At 55.7% G+C, this 12,272-nt stretch overlaps 1 protein-coding gene across 1 annotated transcript in view; it reads right to left on the reverse strand.

Annotated features, from left to right (window-relative positions):
- KSR2 (kinase suppressor of ras 2) overlaps positions 1–12,272 on the reverse strand; it is a 76,302-nt gene that overhangs the window by 34,725 nt on the left and 29,305 nt on the right. The window contains 3 exon segments of the mRNA XM_068209148.1: positions 1,032–1,115; positions 1,697–1,766; positions 9,406–9,587. Coding sequence (XP_068065249.1) covers positions 1,032–1,115; positions 1,697–1,766; positions 9,406–9,587 — 336 coding nt within the window.

Genomic DNA, 12,272 nt, shown 5'->3' on the forward strand with positions numbered 1-12,272 from the left:
AAATGCCTTTGTGTTCACTCCCAACTTTTGATTGCCAGGAAATGGATTTGTTATTTTCTGTAGGATTACAGGGAGCGGGATTTCCACAGCCAGAGGCACAGCGTCCCTGATGCTGGACAGGGACTCCTCCAGCACGGAGAGCTCGCAGGAAAAGCCTCCAGTTCCTTGAGCATGGATACAACGGGAATCACCCCTTTAAAATCCCTGTATTTGATCACATCCCTTCCAGAAAAGCCCCACCAGCTGTGGAGTAACCGAGCGCTTCTCGGCAGGTTTAAATCCCAATTTACCAACTCATCAGCGCTTAATCAGCGGCAGCAGCGATCGTTACCGCTCCGTTACCCGCAGACAATCACACATTCCCAGCTCCCGGCCCTAGGAAAGGCAATCCCGGCTCCAGCAGCAGCTTCCCCAAATGCTGGTGGCCGCACGGGGCTGTCCAAGGCTGGGCTGTGGCGGATTTGGAGCAGCTGAAGCAGCTCCAGCCTCTGCCTCGCTGTTTTCCCGCTCCTGTCCCGTTTTATCCCCTCTCCTTTGCACCATGGATTAACTGATTTGGCTCCTTGGGGACCCTGTCAGAACGCAGAGGTGCCCAAAACTCGGCAGAAACAGAGGCTGCAGCCCAAAACTGTGGGCAAAACCCACCTGATGTCCAGAGCTAGCCCTGCCTGGTCCAGCATCATCCATCCCCCACGTGCTGCAGATAATTCCACAGGGAATCTCCATAACGTGGGATCGAAAGCCAGGCTTAGGGAAGGGGGACTGTCAGGATCTGACTCAGAGCTCTGGAGCAAGCAGAGCCGAGGTCTGGCGGGCACATCCTCCCTGAGGAGCCTGATCCCATCCCAGCCCTGCTTTGGGGTGTTATTCACCCAATTCCACAGCTCGTTAAAGCTTCCTGTGAGGCTGAGCTGGCGAGAGCCTTGTTGGTGTCTCCATGCCCAAATCCCTGCTCGGCTCCCCAGCAAAACCCCGATTATCCCCTCCCAATTTTAAGGAGTGACACAAACAGCTCCGGCATGGTGCCATACTTGCAGTTTTTGCATTTTAAGCCGAACAACATTCCCTTCCCGCAGACGGTGCAGGTCTGAGACATCCAGTACTTGGTGGAAAACCTGTGGAGAGAAACACAGAGAGGGAGAGCTGAAGCCTCCCTTATCTCCCGCGCCCTGCTTTATTCTCTCTCTGCTGCCCTCAAACTCCACTGCAGGTGTTGAGGAATTTTTCTAGGGATGCCAAAACACAACCCCAAGCCTTCCTTTGGTTCTGGAAGCTTGCTCCAAAGGGAATCCAATCCCAACTCCCCGTGATTCCCACCCCAGGAACCCCCCAAAACCCCAGCCTGCCCTGGGGACCAATGTTTGCAGCCCCTTGGGAAGCAGCTTCCCATCAAACAGTAGCACTCTTCCCAGTGCTTTTCCCTCTTCAGGAAGATATGGAAGGGTTATAATCCGGAGATGGGGAATTTGCTGAAGGCTGGCAAGGTCACGGATAATACACAGATTTATCGATAGCAACTCGAGCCTTATCTAAACCAGATCTGAACTGAAATGGAATTGAAATGGGCTTGGAGGACAGCACAGCCCAGCACGGGAAAGAGAGGGAATGTCCCCAGGCTCCGTGTCCTGGAGCAGAGATGGGAAGGGAGATGCCCATCCCTCATCCCCCAGCCTGGCACGGCAGCAGGGCGCCCTACCTGTGTTTTATGGAGTTTCCTAAATCCCGCCGAGGGATCTGCGGGGACCAGCGAGGCACTGACAGCGTATCTGCAGGGAGAGACCGGGAAAACCAGCACTGGTAACAACACCCAGAGCTGGGGTTCAGGTTTTTTGGGAAGGGGAGAAAAGGATGCACAGAAAAAATGGAATTTTCCTACTATTTGCCCCTGGAATGCCTCTCTGAACTCCCTGACTGGAAAGCAGGAGAGCTCTGGGATGTGTGGGTTTGTGGGAATCGGGATCTCCAGTCCCAGATCCCATCACCCAGTTTGGACCAGGGAGGGGAGAAGAGAGGGTGCATCCATGTGCAGGCAGAGTGGGATTGCAAAACTTTTGGAATCACATCACAATGTCCAAACAAGAAAGGGAAAATAAAGATGGAACAGCCTCATTGTCAGTTTTTAGTAAGACATCACGTGTTAAAAGCAGTCCCGGTGCTCTCCTTCCAAGGGAAAAGCGGGGAGAGGGATAAGGAAAAAGAGGGAAGTTCATTGGCACCACCAGAGCAGGAAGGTAATCAGGAGCATGGCCATGCTTGGATTCCACATCCTCCTTCAGCCTCGACAAAGATGGAAAAGCTGCTCCTCCTCCTCCTGCTCCTCTTCCTGCTCCTCCCGGCCACGGGAAAGGTCCTGCCCCGCAGGATGCTCAGCCCGGGGAGCGGATCCATGCCGGGATCCAAAGGCTGGGTTTTCACTCAGGGATTTGAGAGGTTTCCCGGGCACCAGCGGTGGCTCCCGGCTGTTTGCTCAGAGTGCCAGCAAATCCCTGGCTAAACAGGCGCTGGATATTAGCCCAGGGAGCGGGGAGAGCCACTGTTTGCTTTAATATCCCATTTTAATATAGCGGCAGGCACGGGACTCTAATTGCACTCGCCGGCTGAAGGTTACATTTACATCCCTCTCCCCGGGTTAGAAATCCCGGGATCAGCCCCAGGTGATCCTGCTCCAGCACCTCCGACCAGCACCAGCTCTGGATCCTTCTCTTCTTCTGGTCATTCCTCGGGCAGAGGCAGCAATTGAGATGTCAGAATCACACAAACATGGAATGGTTTGGAAAGGGACATTAAAATCGCCTCATTCCCATGGGCAGGGACACTTTCCACTGTCCCAGGCTGCTCCAAGCCCCAGTGTCCAACCTGGCCTTGGGCACTGCCAGGGATCCAGGGGCAGCCCCAGCTCTGGGCACCCTGTGCCAGGGCCTGCCCACCCTCACAGGGAACAATTCCTTCCCAATCTCCCATCCATCCCTGCCCTCTGGCACTGGGAAGCCATTCCCTGTGTCCTTGATTTATCCACCCGTGTAAAAAGTCACTCTCCCTGATTTCTATAAGCTCCCTTCAAAGCCAAGGAGGGGACTTCATGTCCCCAGCACCACATTGCCAATTTTTTTGATATTTTCTCACCAGTCTTTGCGACAACTCACCCTGGGCTGCTGTACCAGTATCCCTCCACATCCACAACCTCCCAGGGGTGGGAATTTGGTCCACAAATGCCAGAGTGACCCCTCCATGCCCAGCCTCATGCCTCCCTGAGCGTCATTCCCTCCTCACTAAATCCTGTTACAAAACTGAGTTGTCATCATCCCCCCTCCAACGCAGCTCCCTGAAGAGCCAAACACCCGGGCCAGAGCAGCTCTTCTCCCGGAATTAAATTACAACCTCCACGTTATCAGCCACAATTTATTCCCACTAACTTTCGGCTGGCCTCAATTAAATCCTGCCAGCCCGGCGAGGGGGAGAGGGGATGGAGGCAACGACGGCTGCTGAGCCTTTTAATTACATTCTAAATGTGCTTGCTGCAAAAATGTATTGAAGTGTAGCGGGGATTTTGACCTCGTAACGTAAATGAGCCCGACGTGACTCACAGCTAATTACCTTCATTAGCTGCAGCGAGCCACGTAGGATCGCGGCGTTTAACAATAGAGCCGCTGTTGGCAGGAGGGAAAAGCAGCGGAGCGGGGCAGGAGGGCAGGGAAAGGCGCCGGGGATCGGCCCCGAGGGCTTGGGGGGCTCTGGAGTTAATTGGAGATTCTCCCCTTTACCCGGATTCCTCGCAGTGTTAACTCGGGGGGTGCCCGGGGGAGATGCAGCAGCCTCCCCCAGCACGGGAGGAATATTCTCATTGACACCCCCCACATCGCCATCATTAGCGCTAATTACAAGGGGGGAAAACCCCATGAGCACGTCTTGTTTCAGGGTGGGAGGGTCGGGCTTTGTCGTGGGGACCCCGTGATGGAGAAGTGGCCGCGGGATCGGCTGGTCCTCGCACGCTTTGAAGCGTGACAGCGGCTCCCTCTCCCCCATCCTCCCTCTTGGCCTCCCTTTCTCCCTGTTCCCTCCCGTCGCCCGCTCCAGCGCCCCGGAGCTGCCCCCGTGCCGGTCATTATTTAAAACCTTTATCACCAGCAGCCTCCTGCCTGCCTCAAAAATCCGAACTCTCCCAGCCATAATTCCCCACACCTAATTCCCCCGCCGCCCTCTCCCGCTCCGAGCTGGCATTTCATTGGGCACAAGTGGAATTTCGCAGGGTGGCACCCACTGAGCAGCCCCATGGAGACTTCCCCCGGTCAGCCACCCCATCCCTGCCTCCCGAGGGGTTCCCAAAAGCCAAAGCCCGCTTCCCAATGTGGTGGCACTGCCCAGTGACAGCCCAGCCGCGGTGCCAGGGAATGCCACCCTCCTTCCGACACCTCCGTGTTTTCCTTCGCCGCTCCAGCAAAGGTCAGGGCTCCTGCTCCGCGCGGCACAGCTCATCCCAAAATCAACAGCCGCGCTTGATGGGATCAGCTGTGCCAGCAGGAGAGCCGGGAAGGGGAAAACCGGCGGGGGGAATGGTGACAGCCACCTCCGGTGTGTCCCTGACAGGCGACACGGCAGAAGAGCCCTGCCACCCTGCTCCCCGGCGGTGACAGGCAGCTGTGACAGCCAGTGCCGCTCCTGAGTGGCACCCGCGCACCTCGGAGGTGACGGGGACGGCGATGCTGCCATGGCCGTGACGCCCTCTCTGCCCCCGCTGCCATCCCGGCAGCGCCGCGGTGAATTCCGGCTGGTTCCCAGCTGGGGCGCCTGGCCGTGTCCTGCGTGGAGAAAAGCACCTGGAGCTTCCTATTTCATTTTTTTGGGGTTGCACCCTCTGTGGGATGGGCGGTGATGCCCTCAGAGAGCGCCAAACCCTCACCAAGGATGCCTGGAGCATCTTGCAGGGGTGGCAGCGGTGCTGAAGCACAGGCATGGGGACTGTTTTGTCACACATGTCCCTTCCTCATCTCCTGGCCCCTGTCTGGATGGCAGGGAGCTGGTGGGAGCACATTATCCATCACGGAGACAGCCTGATAAACAAACCCTCCTTCTCCTACTATGTAGAAAATGGATTTGTAGAGTGGTCAGAGAAGTCCATAATCCAACACTACTACAGCAAACACGTTCCCATTATGAATGGGACAGAGAAAATCAATGGCAGTGGACTTGGTAAGAATCCCAGGATGAGCCACTGCAAAGCCAATAAATGGCCAGGAGGCTTTGCACTTATCTCAAACATCCTAAATGTCACCAAAACACTCCCAAGGTGGGTGAGTCCCATGGAGAGATTAAGAGGAGACCCCAGGGTGGAGCTTCTTCCCAAAAGAGTTCAACAGCAGAAGATATCCAGGATTAGGAATATCTCCACCACCAGGCAAAAATCCCAGTCCAGAGACAATTCATAATATCCATGGAATAGTTTGGGTGGGAAAGAATTTTAAAGATGATCCATTCCCACCCCCTGCCACAGGCAGGGACACCTTCCACTGTCCCAGGCTGCTCCAAGCCCCATCCAACCTGGCCTTGGACACTGTCAGGGATCCAGGGGCAGCCACAGCTGCTCTGGGCACCCTGTGCCAGCTGCAGTGGCAGATTTCCAATGTCTCAGCCTGTGGCAGTTCCAGGGACACTGTTCCAGTGTCTCCCCACCACGCTGAGTTTACTTCCCCTGTGGTCTGAGCTGGGAGCCAAGCACCCCAGGGAGATGCTCTGCAGCAAAGTCCCTTCGTGAGACATCTCAGGCCTTGCTTGTGCTGCTTTTAGGGGTGAAATAGGATGGGAGAGATCCCAGACCAGCTGCTCCAGCCACTTTCCCTCCCCAGGATAGAAATCCATGCAGGATTCAAGGTACAAAGGCAGTCACCTGCTCTCTCCATTAGTGCACGTGGCAGATATTCCACATGGAATTTGGGAAGTGTCCCTGTCCATGTGGGGGGCTGGAATGGGATGGCCTTTAAGGTCCCTTCCAGCCCTGTGGATCACAGCCAGGTCCAGTGGGTGGAAGGATGATCCAGGATGGATCCAGCAGGATGAAACCAAACCTGAGCCGGAGCAGAGGGGATCATCCGAAGCAGGAGCTGTTCCCAGAGCATCTCTCCAGTAAGGAAAGAGTCCCCTTCTAACCCGGGCAGTTCCCCTTTCCAACGTGACAATCCCATTTACCTAGCTCAAATGTCACATTCAGCTGGATTAAAGTCTGACATCGGGATTTTCCCCCCAGTTCCCAGACTTGCAGGCTCAGTTAGGCTTATCCAGACAAAGCTGTGCCCTCCAACTGCTGCCGGGGTGGGAAACCCTCCAGAGCCTCGCTGCCAGCTGTGGCCAGATGTGGCTGCAGGGAGCTTCCAGCTGTGCTGCCAGCACAGCTGGGGAGTGCTCCTGCCATGGCTCGTGCAGAGCAGGGTCAGGGAGGAGAGAACCACTGGTGGTCCCCAAGAAAGGAGGTTCCCTGTGGGAAGTCCCATCCTGGAGGTGGCTGGGGCCGGGACAGCGTTAGGGAGAAGTGTCCCCCCACAAAGCCACCCCAGCACTGGCAATGGGGTGACCAGGGGGAGGGGGCATGGTCTGGATGGCACTGGATACTTCCCCATGTCACCTTCCACAGCACTGTCACGTCCTTAGGTCCAGTCTGGTGCTTTCCAGAAGAAAAGCTGGATTTAGGGCTCCGGGACTCCCGCCCCGACCCACTGGACATTTCCCTGGATCCTTGTCCACCAAACCTACCTGAGATCAGCCCTTCAGGGGCTCTTCCAGGAACTGGGGGGGCTCAAGGAGCTCTGGTGGCATCTCAGCACTTGTCACTTGGCCATCCCTGGTAGGGATCCCACCCACACTCAATACCATAAACTGCAGGATCGGGATTCAGGAGAATCCCCCCAGGGACACGGCCAGAGCAGCAGCACAGTGGATGTGATGGAGGTGCCACACAGGGCTGGGCAGGGAGGGGACATCCCTGGAGACCACATTAAACCAGTTCTACAACTTCCTTCTGAGGGGCAGCTCTGATCTCTGCTCCCTGTGACAGCGAAAGGGAACGGCTGGAGCTGGGCCAGGGCAGGTCAGGCTGGAGATCAGGAAAGGTTCTTCCCCCAGAGGGTGCTGGGCACTGCCCAGGCTCCCCAGGGAATGGGCATGGCCCCGAGGCTGCCAGAGCTCCAGGAGCCTTTGGACAGTGCTGCCAGGGATGCCCAGGGTGGGGTTGTTGGGGGCTTTGTGCAGGGCCAGGGGCTGGATCAGTGATCCCTGGGGATCAACGCAGGATATTCCATGATCCTGTGATTTCCCCCAGCCAGATTTGTGCTGCCAGAGGAAGAGGTTCCTTCTGCAGCTCCCTCCAGCCCTCTGTAAAAATCCATTCCCATCAGGACAAAGGGATGTTAAAAATCAGAGGGAAGCATCCAAACCCGCTCCTGACCCGGGCCAGGGATGACTCAGATGGGAACGTGCTCCTGCCAGGACCAGCAAGGCTGTGGAAAAGAAATCATGGAGACACAGCCAGGGAGGGACAGGGCCTCGCTGGGCTCCCCTCACCCACCCCCAGCTGACAACAACAACAACAATTTTTGTGTTTCTGTGCTTAGAGAAGTAATTCCACAGCAATCCAGAGCATCTGGGTGCTGCCATGCTGCTCCCATGGAGGAGGAAAAGGGAAGAGGGATTTTTAGAGAAACCAATCGGGATGGGATACTGTGGAGAGCTCAGCTGTTGAGCCACCACAAGGATGGGGACAGGGAATCCTTGGCATGCAGGGAGGGCTTGGAGCAACCTGCTCTAGTGGGAGGTGTTCCCTACCCACGGAAGTGGATGAGCTTCAAGCTCCCTTCCAGCCCAAATTATTCCATGATTCTGCTCCCTACAAATGTCTGCCCTGCTTGGCATAACTCCCACACGGGTGTTGGTCCTGCAAGGACCAAACAGCTCCCAGCAGGGATCAACCAGCTGGGGAAACCCAGCTCCCATCCACCCCGGAAAACATTCCCTGCAGCCAGGGAAGTCGGAGGGAAATGAGAGGAGACACCTCTCCAGCAGGGTTAGGCACTTGCCAGCCCATCACCTCCCATCGCATCCCGCTGCAGCGGTGCCACGTTCCATCAGGATGTCACACCACGGCGTGTAATCCAGCACTGAGGCGTGAGCAAAACTAATCCCAGGAGACACTCAGGGGTGGCTGGGAATGGGGTTTGGTCCGTGGTTCCTGCTCTGTTGGTCCAGGCTGCGAGTTGAGCACAGACAATTCCATGTGGGAAACAGCAAGGCAAAAATCGCCCTCGCTCCAGGCAAACCTGGAGTCGGGTGTTGGATATCTCTGGGAACAGCATCGTCTGCCTGCAAAGCTCCTGCCAGGTGCCACTGTCCCCAGAGCCAAACGGACAGGAGGAAAAGGACAGCAGGACTGGCTGGATGAGCCCTCCATGATCCCAAACTGCAGGGCAGGGCAGGGCAGGGCAGGGCAGGGCAGGGCAGGGCAGGGAAGGGAAGGGAAGGGAAGGGAAGGGAAGGGAAGGGAAGGGAAGGGAAGGGAAGGGAAGGGAAGGTGGCTGCAAAGGCTTCTTTGGCTGTGAAACCTTCTCCGGCAGGAGGAATGAGTGGAAGACCCCAAAACAAGCCAGGAAGGCATTTCCAGAAAGGAAACAAGGGAAAAATCCAGGGAAGGGAGAGTGATAGAAACCCAGCCTGGATGTGGAGTTGGAGGAAGTTTTAGCTGAGGAACAAGAGGCAAAGGGAACTTGGCAGGGAATCACTCCCAGCAGCTGCCATGTGTTTCCAGGGAAGTTCTTTTTGGGCCAAGAGCCACGCCTAGCTTGGAAAAATTTCAATCCCTGTTGAATTAATCCCAGCACTGGTTTGGGACCAGGAAATGAGGATCAGGCTGTTCCTCCCAGACCTGGGTGAGCTCATGGAGCCAAACCTACCCAGTGAGGGCCACCAGCAGCATCTCCTGGGAGAGGACAAAACCCTGTCAGGTGGGATCAGGGCTGGCTGCTGGGATCAGCTCCATAAGGTTTGCACCAGGACTGGCTTCCCAAAACTCCACCTCAGCTCCACATCCAGCAAGCAGGAGAGGTGAAACCACAAAGGTTTACAAAGCAGCCCTCACAAAAGTCACTTTTAGGTGACATCCAGGCAGTGCCACCAACCCAGACAGCACAGAAACCTCGTGGCTTTCCCAAAAATCAGAAATAATCCACTTTTTGGGGCTATCTTTGCCCAGAAGCACCCACAGATCTCTAAACACCAACATGAGGCACCTCCACAAGGGCTGGGCTCATTCCACAGCTCTCAACCAACGTCCTCCAAACCATTGACTTCAAAACTGCCCAGTCCCATCCTCTGCTTGGCATCTCCCACCCCTTGGAAGAGGGATCTGAGGGGGCCACGGGCACTTACTTGCTGAGAAGGTGGCTTCGGTGTGGACGGGTGGGGTGGAGGGCAGGAAGGGCGGGTACCCCACGAAGAAGGAGCGCAGGGAGCGCTCGGAGAGGAGAGGGGAGCGCTGGGCTGGGATGTTCTCACAGCTCCCCACGCTGTTGTGGATCTTGAGGTTCAGGGGCTTGTTCTTCTTCTTGACTCTGGGAGGGAAAAGAGGAAAAAGGAGGGGAAAGTGAAGGGAAAGGAGTTGGGGACAGGCTGGTGGCACCCGTGGGATGGGGGTGTTGTTGCATCATCTTCCATGTGATAATTAATCCCACTTCCCCATGAGAATTCCCACTCCCTCCCCGCCATCAAACAAAGGCAATTTGTATTGAGGAACATTCCAGAGCTTTTCTTCCTGAGAACCTGGGTTAAAAAAAATCATTTAGTCCAAAAGCTCGTCAGCCATGGGATTTGACCTTGCCAAATCCCCTAAATGGTCATATTTAATGTCACTACATCAAATAAAGGGCCCAAGCAAAGGTGGGCTGCAGTGGAGAATGTGAGGGACCCCAAGAGATTCCTGGGAATCAGCTTGTTAAGGCACAGGGCCATGGTGTGGGCAAACCAAAACATTGGGAGAAATTCCTCAGAAATTAAATTCTGCAGAGCAGGGAGGAGGAGTCGCCTGCCTCTCCCTCCTGTCCTATTTTTCCACACTGGGACAAGGCCCAGTGTTGTCCTGCTGGCTCAGATGATCCCAAAGCTGCACCAGACCAGAAGGATTTGGGATGCAGAGTGGCACTGGCAGCTCAGATGGGCTGGGCTGCAGGATCCTGGCACTGCGGAGCTGCTCCGGCTCATCCACTCCTGCTCCGGCTGCCATGGAGTCAGGAGCAGAGAGACAGCCCTGGGAAAGGCAGCTCAGCCCACTGGAGATCTGCATTTGGGACAGAGATCCTTCAAGAACATCCTGGCAGTGCAACAGGATCCCCTGAATGTTCCATCCGTAATCCCTGCATCCCAACTGGAACACTGCATCCAACTCTGTGTCCCAGCACAGGGAGGACCTGAAGCTGCTGGAGCAAATCCAGAGGAGGCCACAGAGATGCTCCAGGGCTGGAGCCCTCTGCTCTGGAGCCAGGCTGGGAGAGCTGGGGGTGCTCACCTGGAGAGGAGAAGGCTCCAGGGAGAGCTCAGAGTCCCTTGCAGGGCCTAAAGGGGCTCCAGGAGAGCTGGAGAGGGACTGGGGACAAGGGATGGAGGGACAGGACACAGGGAATGGCTTCCCAGTGCCAGAGGGCAGGGATGGATGGGATATTGGGAAGGAATTGTTCCCTGGGAGGGTGGGCAGGCTCTGGAGCTGAGCATGTCCCACCACTCCCAGCAGTGCCCGGGGGCATCTGGCCCTGCCAGGCGATAGGAAATGGCCTCTTAATGAAGAAAATTAAACCGTCCTCTAATAAGTTAATTATTTCCTCACACAGGAAAGCTGCTGCTGCATTTAGGGTGGCTGCAAGGACCTCTTTAGGTGCGCTGGGCTCAGGATGGGGTGGATGGCTCCAGGCTGGTCCGGCTGAGTGGGTCTCTGGGCTTGGAACTCCTTGTGGTCAGCCCCACCGCTGATGGTCATGGAGTCATGGAATGGGTTGGGTGGGAAGGGATATTAGGGTTCATTAAAGGTCATGAGCAGGGACACTTTCACTCTCCCAGGCTGCTCCAGCCTGGCCTTGGACACTTCCAGGGATCCAGGGGCAGCCACAGCTTCTCTGAGCACCCTGTGCCAGGGCCTGCCCACCCTGCCAGGGAACAATTCCTTCCCAAAATCCCATCTAATCCTGCCTGGTGGCCCCAAATCCAGCCCATCCCCTCACCTGCTGCTGTTCAATCCCAATCCAACCATGGGGTCTCCACCAAAAATCCCAGTGCTTCTCCCCTGGCATGGCCCCAGCTCCTCCTGAGCTCAACCCCGGCCCAAAGCCCTTCCTGAAAGGCAGTGATTAAGCACTAATCTCGGTTTTTTTCCACCCATAAATCAGTTCCAGACCAAATATTTACTGCGAGCATCATTTCCTCGCCAAGCAGGGCTGCTGACAGCTCTCATTATTAGGAAGGATGAGTGATTTTGGACAGAGAGATATTTTTTTTCCTCTCTCTGTTTCTTCAGGAGAAGAAAAAATAATAAAGAATAATAAACACCAAGATCCAACTGGGTGACTGGGCTGGCTGCCTGTCTCCCCATGGCTTTGATCCCTATCCTGAGGGAAGAGGGGCAGGAGCCAAAGCCTGGAGAGGAGCAGGAGAATCCATGGAAAACCCCCTGGCACAGGGGGCTCACAGGGACAGGGGATCCTGTCCCCTCCCCCCTCACTCAGGCAGGAGTGCCTGAGGGACATGGAGCAAGCCAAGCCCTGTTTGGGGCATCTTGGGCAAAAAAGGGTCAGAAACCATCCTTGGGGCTGGGCTGGAGGATGAGGCCAGTCATGGGCAGCTCATAAAGGACTTGTTGCCATGGGAGGTCATCCATCCATCCATCCATCCATCCATCCATCCATCATTCATCCATCCATCCATCCATCCATCCATCATTCATCCATCCATCCATCCATCCATCCATCCACCATCCATCCATCCATCATTCATCCATCCATCCATCCATCCATCCATCATCCATCCATCCATCCATCCATCCATCCATCATTCATCCATCCATCCATCCATCCATCCATCATTCATCCATCCATCCATCCATCCATCCATCCATCCACCATCCATCCATCCATCCATCCATCCATCCATCCATCATCCATCCATCATCCATCCATCCATCCATCCATCCATCCATCCATCATTCATCCATCCATCATTCATCCATCCATCCATCCATCATTCATCCATCCATC

The sequence above is a fragment of the Anomalospiza imberbis genome, chromosome 18 (genome assembly GCF_031753505.1).
Source record: "Anomalospiza imberbis isolate Cuckoo-Finch-1a 21T00152 chromosome 18, ASM3175350v1, whole genome shotgun sequence".
Classification (NCBI taxonomy): Eukaryota; Metazoa; Chordata; class Aves; order Passeriformes; family Viduidae; genus Anomalospiza; species Anomalospiza imberbis.